Source organism: Camellia sinensis, chromosome 5 (genome assembly GCF_055761805.1).
Source record: "Camellia sinensis isolate YWXY chromosome 5, ASM5576180v1, whole genome shotgun sequence".
Classification (NCBI taxonomy): domain Eukaryota; kingdom Viridiplantae; phylum Streptophyta; class Magnoliopsida; order Ericales; family Theaceae; genus Camellia; species Camellia sinensis.
Window position 1 is genome coordinate 164,884,051 of NC_138965.1, and position 22,129 is coordinate 164,906,179.

The 22,129-nt window shown below is 37.1% G+C and overlaps 1 protein-coding gene across 1 annotated transcript; it reads right to left on the reverse strand.

Annotated features, from left to right (window-relative positions):
- Positions 1–829: 829 nt before the first annotated feature.
- LOC114301666 (casein kinase 1-like protein HD16) lies at positions 830–14,337 on the reverse strand. The gene is made up of 18 exons (XM_082870353.1): positions 14,039–14,337; positions 11,168–11,629; positions 7,560–7,685; positions 7,357–7,430; positions 7,178–7,247; positions 6,992–7,047; positions 6,835–6,906; positions 6,667–6,761; positions 6,481–6,547; positions 5,968–6,097; positions 5,643–5,861; positions 5,416–5,546; positions 4,544–4,718; positions 4,360–4,450; positions 3,500–3,657; positions 2,857–3,045; positions 1,926–2,023; positions 830–1,269 (listed from the first exon to the last, which is right to left on the reverse strand). Exons 2-17 carry the CDS (start codon positions 11,558–11,560, stop codon positions 1,964–1,966), a joined length of 2,106 nt encoding a protein of 701 aa, XP_082726479.1. The 5' UTR covers positions 11,561–11,629; positions 14,039–14,337; the 3' UTR covers positions 830–1,269; positions 1,926–1,963.
- Between the last annotated feature and the right edge of the window lie 7,792 nt (positions 14,338–22,129).

Genomic DNA, 22,129 nt, shown 5'->3' on the forward strand with positions numbered 1-22,129 from the left:
TGCCAATTTTATGCATAATCTCACCACAAATTAATGTATCAAAATATGCTAAATTTGTAATTAATGTTGTAAAAATTTGTGACTTGATTATTGACATTTTTTATTGCACCAATTTGTAACGAAATTATGTAATTTGTAATTGATATTATAAAATTTTGTAATAAAATTACACATGTAGTAGGGTGGATGCATATGGTATAGTGTTTCCCTACTTTTCGATAAAACGGGTGTTTGGTAAACCTTTTTTTCAACTTAAATTAGCTTTTGACTTAAATTAAGCTAAATTAGTTTGTTTGGTACAACTTATGAGGCACAGATTATGACTTAATTTAAGCTATTTTCGGCTTAAATGTAAAAATTGCTCCAAGGGTGCTTAAATTTTGAGCTTAAGCACGCAGCTGTTTTTGGAGGGACAAAATGACTTAAATGCCCCTCCAAAACTTAAGGAATAACAAAAATGCCACTATATAAACATGCTTCTTCGTCTCACACCTCACCACTATACAAATTGCCAATTTTATGCGTAATCTCACCACAAATTGATATATCAAAATATGCTAAATTTATGATTAATGTTACAAAAATTTGTGACTTAATTATTGACATTTTTTATTGCACTAATTTGTAACGAAATTATATATTTTGTAGTTGATATTATAAAATTTTGTAATAAAATTACACATGTTGTAGTAGGGTGGGTGCATATGGTATAGTGTTTCCCTACTTTTCGACAAAAGCAATTTGTTTTCACCCACTTTTGTAGCCAAACACAATGTATACAGAAGAACAGACACAAGTGCACACCATACATGAAACCAACCACCACAAATTACACAACAGAAAACATGGTCACATAGCTTCATTCATATCAAAACTGTTCCAAAAGATTTAACACAAATTTTCATTATCGCTCGCAAAAAAAAATTCATTATCGGTTGCAAAAAATCCCAGACCATGTTCTCGAACAGCTTTTTTTTTTCTTCCCCCCAGTATTTCACTCAGACAATTAAAAAAAATTTAAAGACAATTGATGATGGTGATACAATTCTGTGGTGGCTATAAAAGACAACATAACATTTATCTTGGGGTGGAATTTCCTTGTAGCACTCACTCAGAAAATGTTGGTAAATTGGCCAGCTCCTCTATGGGTTCTCATTTTAAGCAAACTCTACATTTCTGTAAGCAAAAGTTCTCTCTCTACATGTATTCCAGTTTTCTACACTTCCTCACGAATGATGGTGATGGGTTTTCTCCAGAAAAACAGCCAACCTGTGCATGTTAAAATTGTGAAAATAAATAAATAAAATCATGACAATAACACAAGTTTTAAAAAGAATATTGGTTTTTTACAGTTAATCTAATGATTGAAAATAGACGTGGGCCAATCAGTCAGTCCTTAATTGAAGCGATTCTCAATAAACCAGTGCTTCATGGTTGCGATCAAAATATTGTCAACACTGCTCTATGTTGGGTAGTAAATCCAGTTTATGAGGGACACTGTGCGTTGTGCAAATATGAGGTAATAAAAAATAGAGTAACATATACCAACAAAAAAATCATTCAGCAAGGAATAATGTAACATATTCATCAAAATGGATTATTATTTCAAAAATAATCCAGTACGAAATAGTGGACTTTGCTGTATGAAATTTCTGTTCGTAAATTATTTTCCTAGAAAATATCATGATGTCAAAGTTGAGAGTCCAAAATTGAAATGAATATCTTAATCATTCATGCATATTCATTATAACTGGCAATGCATCCAATGTTTTCATAGTAGAAAATATAGGTACACCTCTCCTAAGCATCAAACTAGAAGGGGGGAAAATACAAAATCGATGTGGCTTTAAAACTTGTCATCAGCTATTTTGATATTAATACAGAAAGACAATTGAAGGTTTGATAGACAAGTGGAGTTAACATACCACACTTAGTTGAGTTTCTTCTTTTCATTTCTCGGACTTCAAGATGCTGTTCTCCCATAGCAGATGGATGCAATATATAAATTCTTTGACCATTTTTCCTGTTAAAGCAAAAGCAAGTGTTACTACATGCAATGACAGTCAAACAAGTCATCAACATAATTAAACTATACTATAAATAACCCTACAAAACTCGTTTGATACTGCCTAAATTAAATGTGTACACATGGGGGGTCTAATTGCGAAAATGATTGAATGATCGTTTCTATTACATTATAGTCAATTCCCAACTGAAAATTCATAGTCAGAGAACATCATAAAGCATAAAATTGCTTAATTAAAAGTTAGAATGTGAGAGCGTAGTTTAAATAAAAGAAGAGTTCACCTTTGTTTCATAATAGATAATAAACAGTAGTTTCCTTTAAAATGATAAAATTCTCCAGTTAGTAGCAGAAGCATGTTTGAAATGTTTAACCATGTACAGGTACAAGAAAGTAAATTGATTGCAAACTCGTCCCTGGATGCTTTGTGGCCATTGCCTCTTTTTGCCACAATACTTTCATATTATAATTTTCTCAGTTATTATCATGATAATGTCTAGCAAAAAGTAAAACACTATGGTTGATATAAAAAGAAAATTGAGTTTGTGTTTTAAAAAGTGTAACATGTTTCAGGTTTTTTTTTTAATTACAGAACATGGATTGGTAGGTGAATTGTGTTGTATCTTTTTCTTTTTGTGTGTGTGAATTTCTTTAGGGAAAAGTACAATAAATTATAATGAAAGGGTTTTCTCAGGGTTTTATTCAGTATTTTTCATTCATCATCTTTTTGGAACTAGGGAGATGGGGGGTTGGTAGTAAGGGAGGAAAAAAGAACCATGGAGTTCTGCAGTTCTAACTCCAAGGGAAACAAAATCATATTAATTCAAAGGTACCTTAACATGGGTGCTGGGAAAGACTGATGTGCGCAAAGTTTCTTGTGTCACATCTTGTAATCTCCTCTTGGACGTACTCAGTACAAATGCAGCTTGATCTGCTGTTGCAGCAGTTGATGTAATTCGATATCCATTCTCCCACCTTCTATGAATTCCTTCACTTGGATAAAGGAAATCAAGTTCGACAACCTGCAAAGAGAGTAAAAAAGATATAATAGATTCTTCAAAACTACAGTCTGTTTGGTATGAGAGGTGAGACATGAAAATAAATTATTGTGGTTTCTTGTCTGGGCAAGAAAAAAAAAGTAATGATCGTGTTTTCTCACTCTTGATGAGTAAGAAATCAAAGCATGTGAGAAAGGATATGAGTGAAATTTCATAATCTTCATTTGTTTTTTAATGGGCAATCTCTGTATTATGAAAATTTTATACCCAACGAGCTTGTTTCTCACTAAATCTCATCAATTTTGGTCATAAATGAAACAGGCAGAATAAGAGTTCTTTTTCTCATCATTTCTCACCTAATTTATAAACCAAACATGAGAAAGAGAATCACTTCTTATCATTTCTCACCAAATCACCCCATCCAAACAGACTGATTGGATTTCAGACTTACAGTGCAACAGAACAGGAAATGGAGTACCTGATTAGAATAACCAGCATTTCGGGACATTACAATGCCCCATCTGCTACCGGCAGTGGACATAGAGGTAACAGAGAAGCCTTCTTTCCACTTCTTATTGATCCATTTGAAAGGAAATACATCACTAACTTTGTATGACTGCTGAGTATAAGTTGTCCCTTCAACAGCAAGAAAAAGAAGGCAACATCAGTGGTACAATCATCGAAGTACCCCAGCAAGAATCGAAATTTGACGGGAAGCTAATAAAAGATTTGAGGACCTCAAACAGAGTTTCAAAATTAGGGTCAGCATTTTTGCCAGTTGATGGTGAAACATTAAGCAGAGATCAATGGTTTGATTAAATATGGGGGTGAGTATCTCAAGGAAAAAAGAATAGGTACACAAACAAATGGTTTCGTTGTCCATAAAACTAACAATGCATTCTGAATCACAAGATAATAATAATAATAATAATAATAATAATAGTAGTAAGTGTTTAAATCAGTTTATTACTTAGGAGTAATGCCGTAGTAGTGGCTTAATGACTCCTGGATAACGTAAATCCGGAGTATAAAGAATCAATCATTTGTTAAACAACTTTAACTGACCATTTTGGCACATGGAACAGGAAAGAAAACACAGTATATACCACACATGCTTACAATACGGGTCGTGCATAAATCATTTCATCAAAATGTGTTGAGGCATCTCTAGATACGAGACTAATTTTCTTTTAGGAAGTAGCTTATCATGAAATATAATATTATTAAAATGTGCAAGTTCGTCATTTATACTTTGAAATTTCTCATATTGGATTTCATTGCCATAAAAAAATTGAAGTACATCAAAAAGTGAATACCAAACAGAAATTTTTCACTCACCCTTGGACATAACCACCAAGGCACTGCCATTGGATGCGCCAGCAAGTGAAGTGATGTAATAGTTCTTGTCCCACTGCTCCAAAATCCACTCCTGATGAAGAATTTAGAAAGAGTAGACTTCAAGAGGCAATGGATAATTTGATAATGAACCTTTAGAACTAATGGTAAGGAATAAAATGCATACCTTGTGCAAGAAAACGGGTGAGAGTTCATAGACTTGGGATGTAAAACCTGTCCCTGCATCCATAATAACTGCCCACAGATTTCCTGAAGAAGCTACACAGCTAATGTACAAACCATCTTCCTTTCCTTTCTCTGCATGCTGGTGGAGTCTAGAATCCATTACATTGTAGTGATATCTGCAGTCAAGAGTTCTCATTACTTTTCAACTAAGAGAGCAAGAGTCCCACACACAAAGGTAGTGTTTGGTTCACTGGAATGAATGTGGAATGGATCGATCATTCCATTAGAATGCCCATTCTCAAGTTTGGTTCCCTAAAAAAAAATGATGGAAAATAGATTGCAAATGAAATTATTATTCACCAGGGAATGGTCATTCCATTCCATTTCACTTTCATTCTAGTGAACCAAAAGCAGCATACATGTAAAACAAATATCTATGGACAACAGCTAAAAACACTGCTTTTGCCCCGTCAAAGATTGCTCATAAGATTCCATTGCACAAGGCTATTTTCCCGTGGCAAAGTGATGGTAGCCTAAAGGAGAGAATTACGCGAGAAGAAAACACAAAGTATTACAACACATGTTTATTGACTCCATATTTGAGAACTCTTTCAGAAATAAATGACAGTAAATAAATGACAGTTCCAATCAAAGGTAGTTTAGCCTCAAATAAACCAGACATGCTAAGATAAAATTTCCAAGCCTAAGAGAATCCATACATGACAATGGAGAGGAACATGGTTACCCATAATGGCCCATGGTTTGACTATTAAAAGCTACGTCAAATTTGTAACAGATGAAGAAAAAAAAATTAAGAGAGAATTTTCTATAGCAAAAAATTAAAGAAAAGAAATATGTTTTGCCCAGCTTTACCTCTGTTTCATCGGTGACCTAGAACTATAGATTGAGATCCACTGAGTAGCTGGAGCACCTAATCGAACTTTTTTGCGAGGCTGCGCACCATCTTCCAAATCCACAAGCAATCTCCCCCTTTTCTGACCCACCTATAATACATGACATGTTTAACAACAAATATTTAGAAACAACAATAAATGAACTTTAGACGATTGCTTAATTGACGTAAATCTACAACCAACAACCTTCAAGGCTCCATCTATTCTGATGGGTCGTAGTGACGCATTGGAATTTATGCTGTCATGAAAAAGTGAAATAAGCTTCGAGTAATTGGGTTCTTCATCAAATTTCATATTGGTCACCATCTCAAGAAATTGTTGAAAAGGGGGAGGACATAAGGAACAAAGCATTTCAGGAGGAGTACCCATCTTCTTTTTACAAACAAGGAATCCTTTGTTCTCACCCTGCAGAGCAAGAATATACCATAGATTGTAGTCAAAGAAAAAAACAAAAAGTCTGAGAGATAAAGTTGCATATGGCAGTGCACGGTAAAACCAGAAATGAACTTACAGTGAAACCTTGCCATGGAAGCTTCCCTCTAAGGAGGAATGTTAAAGTATAAGCTAGGGATTCAAGGTCATCTCTTCTGCTTCCTGTCCTACCCAAATGAGCATGTACGCTCGCATAACGTACTGTCCCCCTGTCAACACATAGATCAGGGAAATAAGTACATGTCATTCTCTGATATGTCATTTATGATGGTATCAAATCACTTTCCTTGCTAAAAGACCGAGTAAAGCTTAACAAGAAACTTATGAGGCAAGTTATGCAGGCCAATTCTATAAACTAACTCCCCAAAAAAGGAACCCAAAAATTAAGATAAATAGAAATGAGGAATATTTCTTCCATTTTGGAGAATTACTTAAATGAAGTATTGTTTCTATGAGGAACTTCCACCTCCACTCACTAATGGGGAGGCACTTATTTGGAACCATCTCAAAAACACAAGCTTCCACAGAAAAGGAGGGGGGGGGGGGGGGGGGGGGGGGGGGGGGGGGGGGGGGGGCGTGTAGGGGGAGTTACCTGAAAACATCAGGCTTTTGGTCATAATCAACATGACGACCGGAAGATGAATCCTTCCATCTTGAAGCTGAGGAGGACACCAGTTAGAACTTAAACTACAAATTTAAAACCACAAAACTACAAAAGCATGTTTCAATTTCATGAAACGAGTGTATCTGAAACTTATTTCTGGAAAAAAAAGCATACCCAAACCAAGATCAATCAAGTACAACTTGTTTGCATCAGGAGTTCCGGGCTGACCAAGCAAAAAGTTTTCTGGCTTTACATCTCCATGCACAAAACTGAGAAAAAATCTGTGAATATGTTTGGAATACATGTGTATGTAATATTCATAAAAGAAAGAGAAATAAGTACCCCTTAAAGTGAAGCTGCTGTAGGATTGATATTGCCTCTACCGCTATACAAGAAACCATCTCTTCAGACAACCTGTACAAAGAGAAAAAAAACAATAAGAAACAACAAAAATTAACACACAAACACAAAACTATGAGGAAGGACATTATATTCATACATTTCCTTATTAGAGTTCCAAACATCCCATAAACTTGGTCCGAGCTTATCCATAACCTGGCTTTCACAAAACCCAATATAACAAATGTTATCAGGAATGATTTCCATAACAGTGGTAATAAGTAAAAAAATATATATATAAAAATCCAACCACAGACTTGGGAAAGAAAGATGTAAGAAAACTCACGAGGATATAATAGTCTCCTTGGCGACCTTTGTAATGGACCAAAGGAATTCCATAACAACCATTAAGAGTGCTTCATGAAGAGATGAAAATCAAACCATAAGATTTTTAAACCAGTCACTCTCAAATAATAAGGCATGAAAAATGAAGTTTGATTGACAATGCAGATGAGTCTTGCATACCTGTAAACTTGCCACTCAGAAGGAGGACCATAACTGCATCCTTTACTCTTTCGATGCTCAAGTTTCAAAGCAACCTATTGCCAACCCCCCACCCATAAGAAAGAAAAGAACAAAGAAAAAGGGAGACCATCATTACCGACAGAATAAATTCCAAAAAGAAATTGTCCAGATATCCAACGGACCCATGAGAAGAAAAAACATACCTCAACAGCATCCGAGCCAGTGCACCCTGAGCCACCTGTCACCCTTCTTCCGACATAAACTTGCCCAAAACCCCCTTTTCCCAGCTTTCTCTCTAACTTGTAAATAGGGGAATTGCCAAGCTGTACCTGAAGTGAAACAATCAACACAAATAACCGTCTAAAATTTGATAATCATGGGAGAAAAGGTTTATCAATTTCTAAAAATATATCCTCAATATTCCACCAGTAAACTTTTTGCTTTTTCTTCTTTACAATTATGTACCTTCTTGCACAAGACCTTCTCTTAGAACTGCACCTTATACCCATTCTAGAGAATAAAAAAAATCTTTCTAATTATAGTTATAGATATAGTCCATATTGCTCACAAGTTTTATCATGAACATGAAAACATGTCATACATGAAAAAATATAGTTTTCATCGATCATAGAATCTTACTTTTTTTATTTAGTAGTATTATATGGCCGCTTGTATACCATTTACCCATAGAAGTATATGTAATAACATCTCTATCTAAAATCTATGTACTTAATAAAAATCAAATTTTTTCAAAACAGTAGTGTACAATTACTATCATGAAATTATTAATTATCTCACATGGAACCCAGTTGGTTTCTCAGAAGATATTTACCCATCTTCACATGGACAGGCTTCAAATATTGAATGAGAACATTGAACCCAACAGTTGCATAAAAATGAGTAGTGGCTGGAAATTCATTGTAGTAGCTTAGGCTGCCCAGCACAAAGATACAGACATTTGGACTCACAGGATTCAACTCAGAAACATTTCTAGCGTAATACATGAACAAAGACCTCTTCAACTATATATAAATCAAGCCACAGAGTGGAAATAAGATAGTGGAGACTAAGATTTGATCATACCCCTCTGACTTTCAAATGTACTCTAAAAGTGTATATAAAGATAAAAGGAGAGAGAAAGAGAGAAAGAGAAAGAAGTTTCCAATTTGTTCAGTTAAGACACTTGGGACACTGTTAGACTTCAATGCAAATCTCATAAACATTACCAACAAATTAACATAAGTTCGTGGCAACTTGAATAGGGTTATCATATAACTCAATACCATGACAGAGACATAAATCACAACTACAAACAAAAGCAAAACCCAAAGATGTCGTGTAGAAGTAGTCTAATGTGCTCTCCAGCAATTGAATCACATCAACTTTTATCAAATACAAAATATACCCAAAAACACCCTTATGCAGCTCAAATTAATTTCTTGGAATGTGAGGGGTCACCTGGATAGAAGATTGGTTGTTCATAGATGGAAAGCTTCCATGGCTCCGCTTTGCTATTTGTTTTCAAAAGACGAAGATGGAATATATAGATAGGAAAGTGGTAATGAGTATGTGGGGTGGCGTATGGGAGGACTGAGCTTTTCTTGGGGCAGTGGAGACTGCAGGTGGTATTCTAATGTTGTGGGACATGGGTTTGATCAAGGAGGATGTCTGTTTCTTATTTGTTTAGAAGCATAGAGGATGGCTCTCAGTTGACCTTTTCAGGTGTTTTTGAACACCAAGATGAGGAAGATAGAAGATTTATGTGGGCTGAGTTGTCAACAGTGAAAGCAAGTTGGAATTGCTCGGGATGACAATAGGGTGATTTCAATATCATTATTCCTGCTGAGAGGTTAGTTGGAAAGGTGAACTGCTAGATTAGGGTTACAACCAAGCCCCTTCTTTAATAGACTTCAATTCCAGTTGTTGAATTCAGCTATTGAAAATAGAGTGCACAAATCACATGGTGTCACACTTTTGGATCATATGAAAATTGGTGGAGCTTTAATCTAAGAAACTTCCTTTCAACCCATGTAATTTACTTGTTGAGATAAAATTGGATGCAGTCTTTACAAATTAATGATATCGATAAAAAAACGTGTTTATGATAGGTATCATTTTTTTGGGTTAAAATGGAATGGGGCCGCAATGTGTATGGCTAAAAAATACACATTTTCTAAGTGATGGAATCACACCCCCTTTATTGTTATGGGCAAGAAGCATAAGCCAAAGTTAAGAGATTGCTTTTAGAAGCATTCATGATGCATAATCAAAGCAAAGGAAATGACATTTTGGTCTAAAGTCAGTTGTCTTTTTATCTATATGATTGGAAAGGAAAACTTCTTTGACGACCAAAGTGTGGATTATTTGTTCAGCTTCATGGGCAATTGCAAGACGCACACTTTAATGAGATCACACAGCTCTTCAATGCTTGTGTACTTGTTATTGAATACACAATTATTACTGAATTTCCAAATAGACAAAATGACTGCCATAGGAGTTGCTTTCCATATTTGTTTTTCCCCTTTCCTAAATCTCCAACCCAATCAGTGAACCGATAATGAGGGCTATGCTGAAATTCTCTACATCATTGTAGCAGAGCAGATGAAGGACTTACCACTAGAAGGGGACAAATTTAAATGGTCTAAGTCTACTCGCCTTCTATGTCTAGACTGGATAGGTTTTTGATCTCTTCTGATTGGGAGGACCATTTCCCTACAGTTGTGCCGTCATGTTTACCTTGGCCACTAGTCATGTTCTGCTTCTCAATTGTGGGGGCGGCCCCGGTTGGGGAGTATATCCCATTTTGCTTTGAAAATATGGAGTTGAGGGAGTTGGGCTTTGTGGATATGGTGTAAGGGGTGGTGGGATAGTGAGACAATGGATGGCAATCCTACCTTCCATTTGGCAAGGTAAAAGCTCTTAAAGAAAGTTTTGAAGACTTAGAATTTGAAGGTTTTTGGTAGGGTTGACATCAGATTGCTGGACAATATTACATTGTTAGATGGAGAAGATGGATCAGGAAAATAAAAAAGCATAGGGGGACAGGCTTATGTTATCAGAGGTGGTTAGTTGGACGCAAAAAACCAGAATGATTTATACGAAAGAATTGTCAAGTATTGTCAAGGGGACAAATCAACCTTCAATGTCATTATCGGAAACATGGAAAGGAGGGGACCACCATAGAAAGGGATTAAGCACATGCAAAGCGGGATCGTTAATGGGAAGAGGACCATGTATGTAAAAATGGCTTGCTAACTGCTGCATGATAGTGCATATATAAGGTTTTTTGCAAACGCTGGAGGGGCAACCACCCCCTTGGTCCACATGTAGTTCCACCCCCAGGCACCCGTCATTGTCTACTTGTCCATGACACATGGCAACATAGAAGATTTCTACAAAGTGCTTTATGTCACCTTGTAAACACTATTCAATCCTATAAAATAAAAGAAAAATATTAAGACATATAAATGTTTGTTGTCTTCCCGTGTCCTTGGATGCAAAATTAGATGATCAGACACTTGGACAAAATACCTCCACCTGACACCCCTACCCAAGTCCTTGTAACATAGCACTTAGTAAAGCCAACTGGCAACTTTGTCATGGTTTATTTGCTATACATCTTGCTTCTCATAGATGCTAATAAACATGGCAACAAAGTGCAGAAAGATGCAGGTAGTGCACTAAAAAGTAAGATATATAAATAAGCCAAATTAAAGTAAAAAATATCAGTAAGTATAAATTAAATAGAGTAAGATAAGGTAAAAAAGAAAAGCTAATGCTAGATATTAAAATAAAACAATTTGAATCATACCCTTTCAGGAAGTGGACTTGTGCTTCCTTCCTCTTCAACAGCAGCCATTTTTTCTGCATTTCTCTCTACTGCCAACTCATCAGGAATAGCAGCCACTTCTCTCACTGCTGCATCCAAATCTGTGCGTCCCCGGCCACCAATGCCAGCACCAAAAAGCTCAGCGTTCTTATCTTGATTCATCGCTCTACGCCCTCTGCCTCTACCAACCGGCTTTGGCCTTATACTAGGATTTGCTTGGTTGACTGGACAACAGGGAGTTGATTTCAGGACTGCAGCTTTGGATCCAATACCTCTTCCAATGCCACGCCGAGGAGTTGGAACTAAAACAGCCGGATTTTCCTGAATATTTTTTACCCTATTGGATCTACGAACTCCACTTCTCAAATCTGACATCCTTTTCCCATGCAAGAAGATAACTTTTCTTTTCTCCGCCAACCACAAAGAACCTTGAATGATTTAAACCTAGAAGTTTTGAATTAACAAAAAAATATGAACATTAAGAATGAAAAGAGAAACAAACTATCTCAAGCAAACCATTTAAATTTGAAACTTTTCAATACTATTGTATCAATCAATGGGCCCTTTGATTTCCAAATTAAGCCAATAATCTATCTTCTATTGGACGTAATATTAATATATGATTCTATGAAGCATTTCATCATTCATAAGGTAATCCTTCACAGTTAAAATGAAACGAATTGGTAAAGGAGTCCATATCGCCGAATTATAATATGTCACACATGCATCAGAATTTTGGACTTCTAAATTCCAATACCGTTATTTACTAATATATCGGTCGAAATTGTCTGATAACAACTGATAGTTGACCATATCTCCGATACAACTACATACCCCAATACTGCTATTTAATAACATGATGTCACACCATCTCTATGCAAGGATCAAATCTCATTTCAGTTAGCTTGGAAACTTAAACATCTCGTAGATGTTTTGAAAACGTAAGGGAAATGAGTTTTTTTTTTTTTCTTCTATAAATAAAACAAAAATATTTGGAAACAAAAACTAAAGCAATATAATTTGGAAGTAAATTCAATGCGAAACAAGAATTATTAAATTTATGTCAAACAAATCAATGTTGTCATGCACAATAAATTAAGGTTCAATAAAGGACAACGAGTATTAGAAACTCATAAACAAAAGGTTTAAAGAGTTAATTGGAGAAGGGGGTTGCCATTATAAAATAAAACATAAGAATTCTAGATTCTACTAGTAGGAGTAGGGGTAGGGACGAGAACAAAGAAAGTTAATAGTGATAATATTTATGTAAAAACCTTTTTATAATAATAAATACAATTATTACTAAATAAATGACTTAGCCATATCGGTTTTCTCTTCATATATCTCTCACCTTCTACTTTCTATTTTCTTGGATTCTAAAAAAAATAATTATAAAAATTTGCTATCTTTTCTTTTAACAAAAAAGGCAATTTGAAATAATTCACGTTAGATATTTCTAATAGTTGTTGAAATGATTCATTATTCCGTAATATTTTATAGTGTGTCAGTGAGTTTCAATATAAATTTTATTTTGGATAAATACCAGTGAGTTTCAATATGCTTCAGTGAAAACTCTATAATTTCGATTTTCTACTAATGTTTCATATCAGTTTGTAAGGAAACACAAATGTTTCAACCATTTCGATAGAAACAAAATGAAATTTTGTTCCTTGCTCCCATGCTGATCATCTCTAGTTCCATACTAGTTGATTCAAGCCATGAGTAATTAAACCCATTATTGTAGAAGTCGATAGAGAATGCAAAATTATGTATTACTTTAAGAATCAATTTCCCAAAGCAGTCATATAAAGTTATTTAACATTGCAAGTGATGGATGATAATATTGCAATTAATGTCGAGGAAGACCAGCTAAAAAGTATTCAATTCATGGAACTGCGGATAAGCTATATTGAGATGAAACGGCACCTTATGTCATTCATGAATTTTTACATGATTAATATCTCACCAAAAATTTTTTAATAGAAATTTGATTTGCATGTAAACTCCACTCTCCAGTGCATATGAGTGAAAACCTTCTTTTCAAGCAAAAAGATAAGATCCTTGTAAAATCATAAACATAATATTATCATAGCCTCAATCATTCTCTTCCATATCAATAAGTAGTCAATTGAAACAGAAACAAAAGTTATACAAACATGAAAATTCTTTATTCATATTTTGCCCTCCCCCAAACATGAAATCCTGATTCCAATGAAATACAATATAAGCTTATATAAAGCAACCAAAGCTGTGTCAAAGAAATGTGCCTTAAAATTCTATCATATAATTGTAGAATACTTTATCATTCGCTATAGTTGCATTGCAAAAGATGATACATTATAAATCAAAAATATCAAAGTGAAACAAAACAAGAACTACATACGGTCCAATCATCTATGCACAATTCCCTCTAGATATATCATAAGTTAAAACCTTTCATTGGCCTTCAATATGGTAGACAACAAATCACCCACTATTTCAATGTCATCAAGAACAGAAGCTCAAGAAACCCAAAATACAGTAACTATACATACAATATAATCTAACCTAAACACTAATCCAAGCATGGTCAATGATGTACATAGTTAAAATCTTATCATCATGAAATTTACTAAAGAAAACAAAGATAAAGTTGAAAGCTTTCATAATATTCAACTAATACAAATCAGACCCACATCAGTCAGGGCAATCCACCACCAAACGACGATCATCCACAAAAACAAGCATATCCATACAGAAAAATAATTATCATAAAAAGAAGAACAATACCCACTTACAGATTCATACAAATCAACGCAAAACAAAAAAGGGAAAAGAAAAAAAAAACGATTGAATAAGTCATCGAGAACATACCTTTGAAAAAAAATTAAAAATAAAAAAAATTAATAAATTTGGGGGATTGATTGCGATGAAGAAGATGTAGAAGAATTGAAGAGGATTGAATTGTGAGCAAAATGGAAGATTATGAGGAGGAGATAAGAGAAATGGCGGTGGGGGGTGGGTCTGCGGGGTGAGAGAGAGAGGGTATGTAGGTATGTATGAATGTATGTATGGGAATGTGAAGAAAGGACGGTGAAAAGAGGATGCCAGTGCGTGCGATTGCATCGTGTGAGTTTCCATCTAGTAGTGGGTCTGGCTGTGGCCGTGTGGTCAGGTTGGGGCCATGACAAAACTCATTTTATTTTTATTTTTATTTTTGTTAATTTAATTTTTTTTTACATATTAATGAAAATAACTTAAAATAATTATATAAATATCATTGAGAATTGTATCTGCTTCTGCTTGTACTGAACATAAACCTAGTCTGTCGGTCCAATCTCAACCCATAACTAGTAGTTTAGTCCAAAGCTTCATCAAGGATGCCAAGTTGGACAAATTGGGGTATGTAGTAGTAAAGGTGACTTGGTTGGGGACGATCGTAGCCAATTAGGAGAACATGCATGACCATACAAACAAAACTCAGAAGCGTTGGGATGCCCTAATCAACTCATCAAAATAAGATATGGGTGTATGATAAGATTTAAAGTGATTCTTTACATGTAACCACCTATTGTCAATTGAGTTATGTCTTATAACCTTTTAGCTTTAGATAAAATGCACAAATGTAAAGCCCAAGTGGAGGCCCCCAATTGAGTTTTAAAAACTATGTTCTCTATCTCTAAATGGCTAACTTTGCAGAGGTTGATGAGAAAGGAAATCTAAATAAGTGTGGGCACCGGTCGACTAGTTTGCCTAATCTGTACTTTTAAGAGTTTGAAATTTATATTTAAGAACAGAACTTTTAGCCTTGTTTGCCTTCGTTTGGCAAGTTGGGTTGGGGGCTTTTTTGGCTATTTTAGCCACAAAAGATAAAATAGACTATTTTAGCCACAAAAAACAAAACATTACATTCAACCCATAATCATTACACTATTCTCTCACAAAAAAAGCCAAAAAAGCTAAAAAGCCAAAAAGTCCCTCACAAACCAAGCATTTTAGCCCAGACTAAAATAGCCAAAAAAGCCAAAAAGTCAATACACTTCCCAAACCAAGCCTATAGGCTTAGGAATAGTTTTTGAACCCAACCATGTTGATTATTAATATATTTTACATAATTTATATTATATATATGAAATTATATAATTTATTTAGTTTATTTTTGTTTACAAGAAAGAAATACATTGAAAATGAAAAAAACACCTACCAAACTTTAAACTTAGGATATAATGAGCAAAAATTAATGTTTGTTCTATTTAATTACAAAAATATTATTTTATATTGTGTTAAATTTATTTTTATTTAATATATGGATTTATTGGACGGTTTTGGAATTGTAATGTACTTTAGAATCAGGCTTGAGATGGAACTTTTAGGCACGACGTCAGATTGGGTTGGCCTGCCCAATACCCACCCCTAGGTCCAATTATCATCTTATTTTCCAACTTGCTTTCGTTTAGTTAAGTTTATAGACCATCCATTTACTGATATCTTCACATAAACATTTAATTCATATCTTTCCCACAATGCTATTTATCTTTCCCTTCTCTATTATTCTTTACCAAATGCGAATATATATATATATATATATATATGTGTGTGTGTGTGTGGTTAGGGGAATGGTGAGCTGATTTTTTCTCTTGGTTGTTGAAGAATAAAGCTAGTGCCAAGTTGGGTGTGCACATTTGTGGTCACAACTCATCAACCATATTTTGCTAAGATTTATGAAGGAGGTAGAGTTTATGTATGTTAGGCCCACTTCAAATTAGATGATCTTAGTCAATGGGGATTAATTCAATTGAATAGATTTTTTTTTTCTTTTGATACAAATTTGTAATTTTTTCTTTTGGTAGAGACATACAATTCCTCTCTAGGTTACAACTTTCAAAGTACCAAAAAAATGATTTTCTTTTTCTATTTTGAAAAAAAATAAATAAAAAAGAAAGAAAGAAGAAATGATGTAATCACCTAATTTTGAGATGAAAAAATAATAATAAAGGATGACTTATTGTTGATATAAGAAACAAAGTTAGTCCATCAATGAAATAGATGGCGGTCATTTGGTCTTGTCATTCAATTATTCCAACCATCTCATTTGGAATACGCAACATGAGAAATAATTGATGCATATATGCAACCTCTTTTATTTTTTCTCCTACCTCAATGTTTTTAAATTAAGAGAAGATATAGCAAAAAAAAAAAAAAAAAAATTCTAGATGATTTCACTTCTACATGAAAAATGGTCAATTTTATTTATTTATTTATTTTTTTTTTTTTTTGGGGGGGGGATTATTTTAATTGAAGTCAATAAACATTCTTTTCTTTCCATTTACCTTTTTTTAAAAAAAGAAAAAAAAAAAGAAACTTTTTTCTCTATGACTGTCACTACTAATGACTGTTAGGAGTTGATAGAGGAAATGGTCAATATGAGTTTTTCCCCTCGTGGGAAGTTAATAGGAACTGAGTGGAAGAAGATTATTTTCCATAATTGAACATTGAGAGAAGATGGAGTATTGATTTGGTCAATATTTTCTTTTAATTTGTTGGATGTGAGATTTATTTTTGTAATTTTCCCTTTAAAGTGATACTGTTAGAATAGTTTTAAATTTATTATTATTAATTGTATAGTGTTACATAGCTTTCGCTTTATATTATCAAATTGTATAGCTTTTACTTTCGGTGGTACTCAATTGTATAGCTTTTGCTTTCGGTGAGTGTGGCATCCAATGCCCATGTTTCTCTCTATAAAGAGAGACTTCATTCCCTTTGTAATTTACTCAATATACAAAACATTTCAGAGTCTCTCTCTCACTCTCTCAAACTAATCTTTCATGGTATCAGAGCCCAGTATTACATTTCTGGCAATTTTCGATTTTGGTGTTTAGTCCCGTACACAGTGGCATACATCAAATTGCTCGGAATTTTCTCACGATTCCAACGGCACCTAGCCCGCTCTCAGAACACCCTCCACGCGCCCACACGCGCCGCCTTTACCTTCTGCGCGTCACCAGCTCCGCCACCACTCTCACACGCGCCCGCACGCGCCATCTGTTGCTACTCACCTCCGCCACGCGCCTCCACGCGCCCACACAACCGCGGCTGACGTCAGCCCTGCCACTCCCGTACGCCGCGCCTGCTATTGTGCACCGCGCCTGCGCCTGTTCGCTACCGTGCGCCGCCGCCTTTCTGCTAACGTGCTCCTCCCTGCACTCTGCTAACGTGCGCCGCTGACATCATCGCTGACATCATCTCTGTCCAGCAGCCTTTTCTGGCTATTTTCGACCTTCCGGACTCACTGGTACACTCTGTTTTACCAAATTTTGCTCCTACAGGTCTCTTCCTGCTGCTTTAATCCTACTTAACTAGTCTTATGGATCGTCTTGACACCTCCCATCCCATTTCCGTTATTCTGAATGGTTCAAACTATGTTCTGTGGGCCCAAGCTATGTCTTCCTTTCTTAAAGGGAAGAAGCTCTGGCGAATTGTCACCGGGGATGTGACTAAACCAGTCAAAGACAGTGCCACTACTGAAACTCCTGTTCATACTGCTACATATGAAGACCGACTTGAGGAATGGGACAGTAAGAATTACCAAATCATTACCTGGTTTCGTAATACCTCTGTTACCTCTATCAGTCTTCAATTTGGCCGGTTTCAGCTTGACTCTGTAACTACTCCTGCGAAAGACATCTGGGATTTTTTGAAAGAACGATACCAGACTACTGGTCTTGCCCATCAATATCAACTTCAGAACCAACTTCACCGCATGCGCCAAGAATCCACTCAGTCCATTAATGACTTCCTTTCTCAAATATACTCTGTTTGGGATCAGCTTGCTCTTTCAGAACCAACCTGGCATGACCCCGAAGATGCAGTTTTATTTACTAACCATCGCAACCAGCAAAGGTTGGTGCAATTTCTCATGGCTCTTACCCCCTCTTTTGAGCCCGTACGTGCCTCTCTGCTTCATCGCCATCCCTTGCCCACTCTTGAACAAGCCATTTCTGAGTTGCTATCAGAGGAGACTCGTCTAGGTACTCTTCAAACTCATCATGTGGACTCTGTTCTTGCCACTCCTCCGTCCCGGCCATCATTTACCCAGCGGACAACTGCTTGCCTCTATTGTCAGAATCGGGGCCTTCCTTCAACTCATCTCCTGGTCAATTGCCCTGTCAGATCCTGCCGCTACTGCAACAAACTTGGTCCTGGTCATCTGCAACAGGATTGTTTTCGCAATCCATCCCGCTCATCCTCCAATAGCCACTCCTCTCGCGGTGGCTCTTCCCGGGGAAGTTTTCATCGTTCTGGCAACCAGTCTCATCACACTGCTTCCGGGAATCAGTCTTATCACACTGCTGCTGCTGCTTCCGGGACTCAGTCTCATCCCACTGACACTGCCCCTTCTGCAGGGTTCTCTGAGTCACCTGCTCCATCTACTCCTCACTTTTCTCCAACGGATGTAGAGGCCATGCTCAAACAACTTCTCTCCTCATCTGGTACACCTCCTCCTACTGCTTTGTCTGTAATCCCAGGTAACTCTTCTTGGTATTTTGACTCTGCCTGTTGTAATCATATGACCTCCAGTTCTACTATCTTTTCTTCCTTATCTTCATCTCCTCATATTCCCTCAATACATACTGCTGATGGTTCCCTCATGTCTGTTCGTCATGTTGGTACTGTTTCCACCTCTTCTTTATCTCTACCTCACGTTTATCATATCCCTGCTCTTACCTTAAACCTTATTTCCATTGGTCAATTATGTGAACTTGGTCTAACTGTCACCTTTTCTGCTACTGATTGTTTGGTACAGGACCCTCAGACAGGGCAGACTATTGGGATCGGCCGTAAGCGTGGACGTCTCTATGAACTCATTCACCTTCATGTTCCTGCCTCTCTTCAGATTGCTGCTCCTACATCTACTTCCTTATTATCTCCCTTTCATCTTTGGCATTGTCGCTTAGGGCATATTTCTGTTACTCGTTTAAGGTCTTTGGTTTCTAGTGGACAGTTGGGTCATGTAATTCCTGATCATTTCGATTGTATACCCTGTCAACTTGCCAAACAACCTGCTTTATCATTTAATAAGAGTACTTCTGTTTCTCTTGCCCCTTTTGATCTTATACATTCGGATATTTGGGGGCCCTCCCCTACTACTACTATGGGGGGATCCCGCTATTTTGTTGTTTTTATTGATGATTTTTCCCGGTTTACTTGGTTTTTTCTCATGAAAAATAGGTCTGAACTTAAACACATTTATTATCGATTTGCACAAATGGTTCACACCCAATTCTCCAAAACCATCAAAATTTTTCGCTCTGACAATGCTATGGAATATCGGGATTCAGATTTCCTTTCCTTTCTTCAGCATCATGGTACACTGCCTCATCGTTCCTGTGCTGGCACGTCCCAGCAAAATGGCCGCGCTGAACGGAAACATAGGCATATTCTTGACACTACTCGCGCTCTCCTTCTCTCTTCTTCCTGTCCTGAAAACTTTTGGGGGGAAGCTGCCCTCACTGCTGTTTACACTATCAACTGTGCTCCTACTCCTGTCATCCATAATCAAACTCCCTTTGAACGTCTGCATGGCACTCCCCCTCCTTACGCCAATCTCCGGGTTTTTGGCTCTGCTTGTTTTGTTCTACTTCAATCCCACGAACACACCAAGCTTGAACCTCGCTCTCGTCTTTGTTGCTTTCTTGGGTATGGTATTGAACATAAAGGCTTTCGCTGTTGGGATCCTCTCTCTAAACGTCTTCGTATCTCCCGCCATGTCGTTTTCTGGGAACACCAAATGTTTTCCTCACTATCCTCCTTTCACTTACCCAGACTTTCCACTACTGCATTGTTTACTAATCCTTCCATCGATCTTTTCTCTGCTGATTTTGATACAGGTTCCTCCTCCATCGAGACGCCCCTGCTCACCCCTGATCCTGTCCAGCCTGCTCTACCTGAAGGTCTACCTCTTGTTGCCACACCTCCTTCTCCACCGACTCTTCCTCCCACCGATCCTCCTACGGGTCGACCCCGCCGGGTAACTCAACCTCCTATCCATCTTCGTGATTATATTGTTGGATCTGCTGCCTTCTCTACTTATGAACCTACCTCCTATCGTGAGGCTTGTACTAATCCTCTTTGGCAGCAAGCTATGACTGATGAACTCCATGCCTTGGACAAAGCTCATACTTGGGATCTTGTTGATCTTCCTCCTGGCAAGACTGCGATTGGCTGCAAATGGGTTTACAAAATCAAAACACATTCTGATGGCTCTATTGAACGCTACAAAGCTCGTCTTGTTGCCAAGGGTTTCAACCAAGAATATGGCATTGATTATGAGGAGACATTCTCTCCTGTTGCTCGGCTTACCTCTGTTCGCAGTTTACTTGCTGTTGCTACTGCTCGCCACTGGGGGCTCTTTCAGATGGATGTCAAAAATGCTTTCCTCAATGGTCATCTTCTTGAAGAGGTCTACATGCAACCTCCACCTGGGTCCACTTTTCAACCTCATCAGGTTTGCAAACTACAGCGTGCTCTTTATGGTCTCAAGCAAGCGCCTCGTGCTTGGTTTGCTAAGTTCAGTTCTACCATTCATGACTTCGGATTCACCTCTAGCTCCTATGACTCTGCTCTTTTTATACGGACTACTTCTCATGGTACTACTCTTCTTCTTCTGTATGTGGATGATATGATTATCACTGGTGATGATCAAGCTGGTATTCTCCACCTCAAACAATTTCTCCACCAACAGTTTGAGATGAAGGACCTTGGTACTCTTAACTACTTCTTAGGCCTTGAAGTCTCTCATGATTCTACTGGTTCCTATTTGTCCCAGGCCAAATATGCATCCGATCTTCTGGCTCGAGCTGGTCTTACTGATTGCAAAACTGCCTCTACTCCGGTTGATCCTCAGATTCGTCTCACTCCTCTCGATGGGACTCTTCTCTCTGATGCTACTCTTTATCGCCAGCTCGTCGGCAGTCTTGTCTATCTCACAGTCACTCGTCCTGACATTGCCTATGCTGTTCACATTGTCAGTCAGTACATGTCGGCTCCTCGCACTCCCCACTATACTGCTCTACTCCGTATCCTTCGCTACCTCAAAGGCACTATGTTCCATGGTCTTCACTTCTCGGCTTCTTCCTCTCTTGACCTACGTGCCTTTTCCGATGCTGATTGGGCTGGGGATCCTACGGATCGACGCTCCACCACGGGATTCTGTTTCTTCTTAGGGGATTCTCTTCTTGCTTGGCGTAGCAAAAAACAATCCCTCACTGCCCGCTCTAGCACCGAAGCTGAATACCGAGCTCTTGCTGATACTACTCAGGACCTTCTCTGGCTTCGCTGGCTCCTTGCTGATATGGGTGTTTCTTCATCTGCTCCTACTCCTCTCTACTGTGACAATCAGAGTGCCATTCAGATTGCTCACAATGATGTTTTTCATGATCGCACCAAACATATTGAAATTGATTGTCATTTTATTCGCCAGCATGTCACCTGTGGATCTGTTCATCTTCTTCCTATTGCTTCCGTCGATCAACCCGCTGATATCTTCACTAAGGCTCATCCTCCTGGCCGCTTCAATGATCTTGTTTCCAAACTCAACTTGGTTGATGCTTTCCCTCCTTGAGTTTGCGGGGGGCTGTTAGAATAGTTTTAAATTTATTATTATTAATTGTATAGTGTTACATAGCTTTCGCTTTATATTATCAAATTGTATAGCTTTTACTTTCGGTGGTACTCAATTGTATAGCTTTTGCTTTCGGTGAGTGTGGCATCCAATGCCCATGTTTCTCTCTATAAAGAGAGACTTCATTCCCTTTGTAATTTACTCAATATACAAAACATTTCAGAGTCTCTCTCTCACTCTCTCAAACTAATCTTTCATGGTATCAGAGCCCAGTATTACATTTCTGGCAATTTTCGATTTTGGTGTTTAGTCCCGTACACAGTGGCATACATCAATTTCTC

Bases quoted from the DNA above. Each gene is read 5' to 3' on its own strand.
- LOC114301666 (XM_082870353.1), bottom strand. From the start codon at position 11,560: ATGTCAGATTTGAGAAGTGGAGTTCGTAGATCCAATAGGGTAAAAAAT. The intron at 7,048-7,177 runs GTGAGTTTTCTT...TGTGAAAGCCAG, and splicing joins AAGGAGACTATTATATCCTC to GTTATGGATAAGCTCGGACC. The intron at 6,762-6,834 runs GTACTTATTTCT...ATTTTTTCTCAG, and splicing joins CAGCAGCTTCACTTTAAGGG to TTTTGTGCATGGAGATGTAA.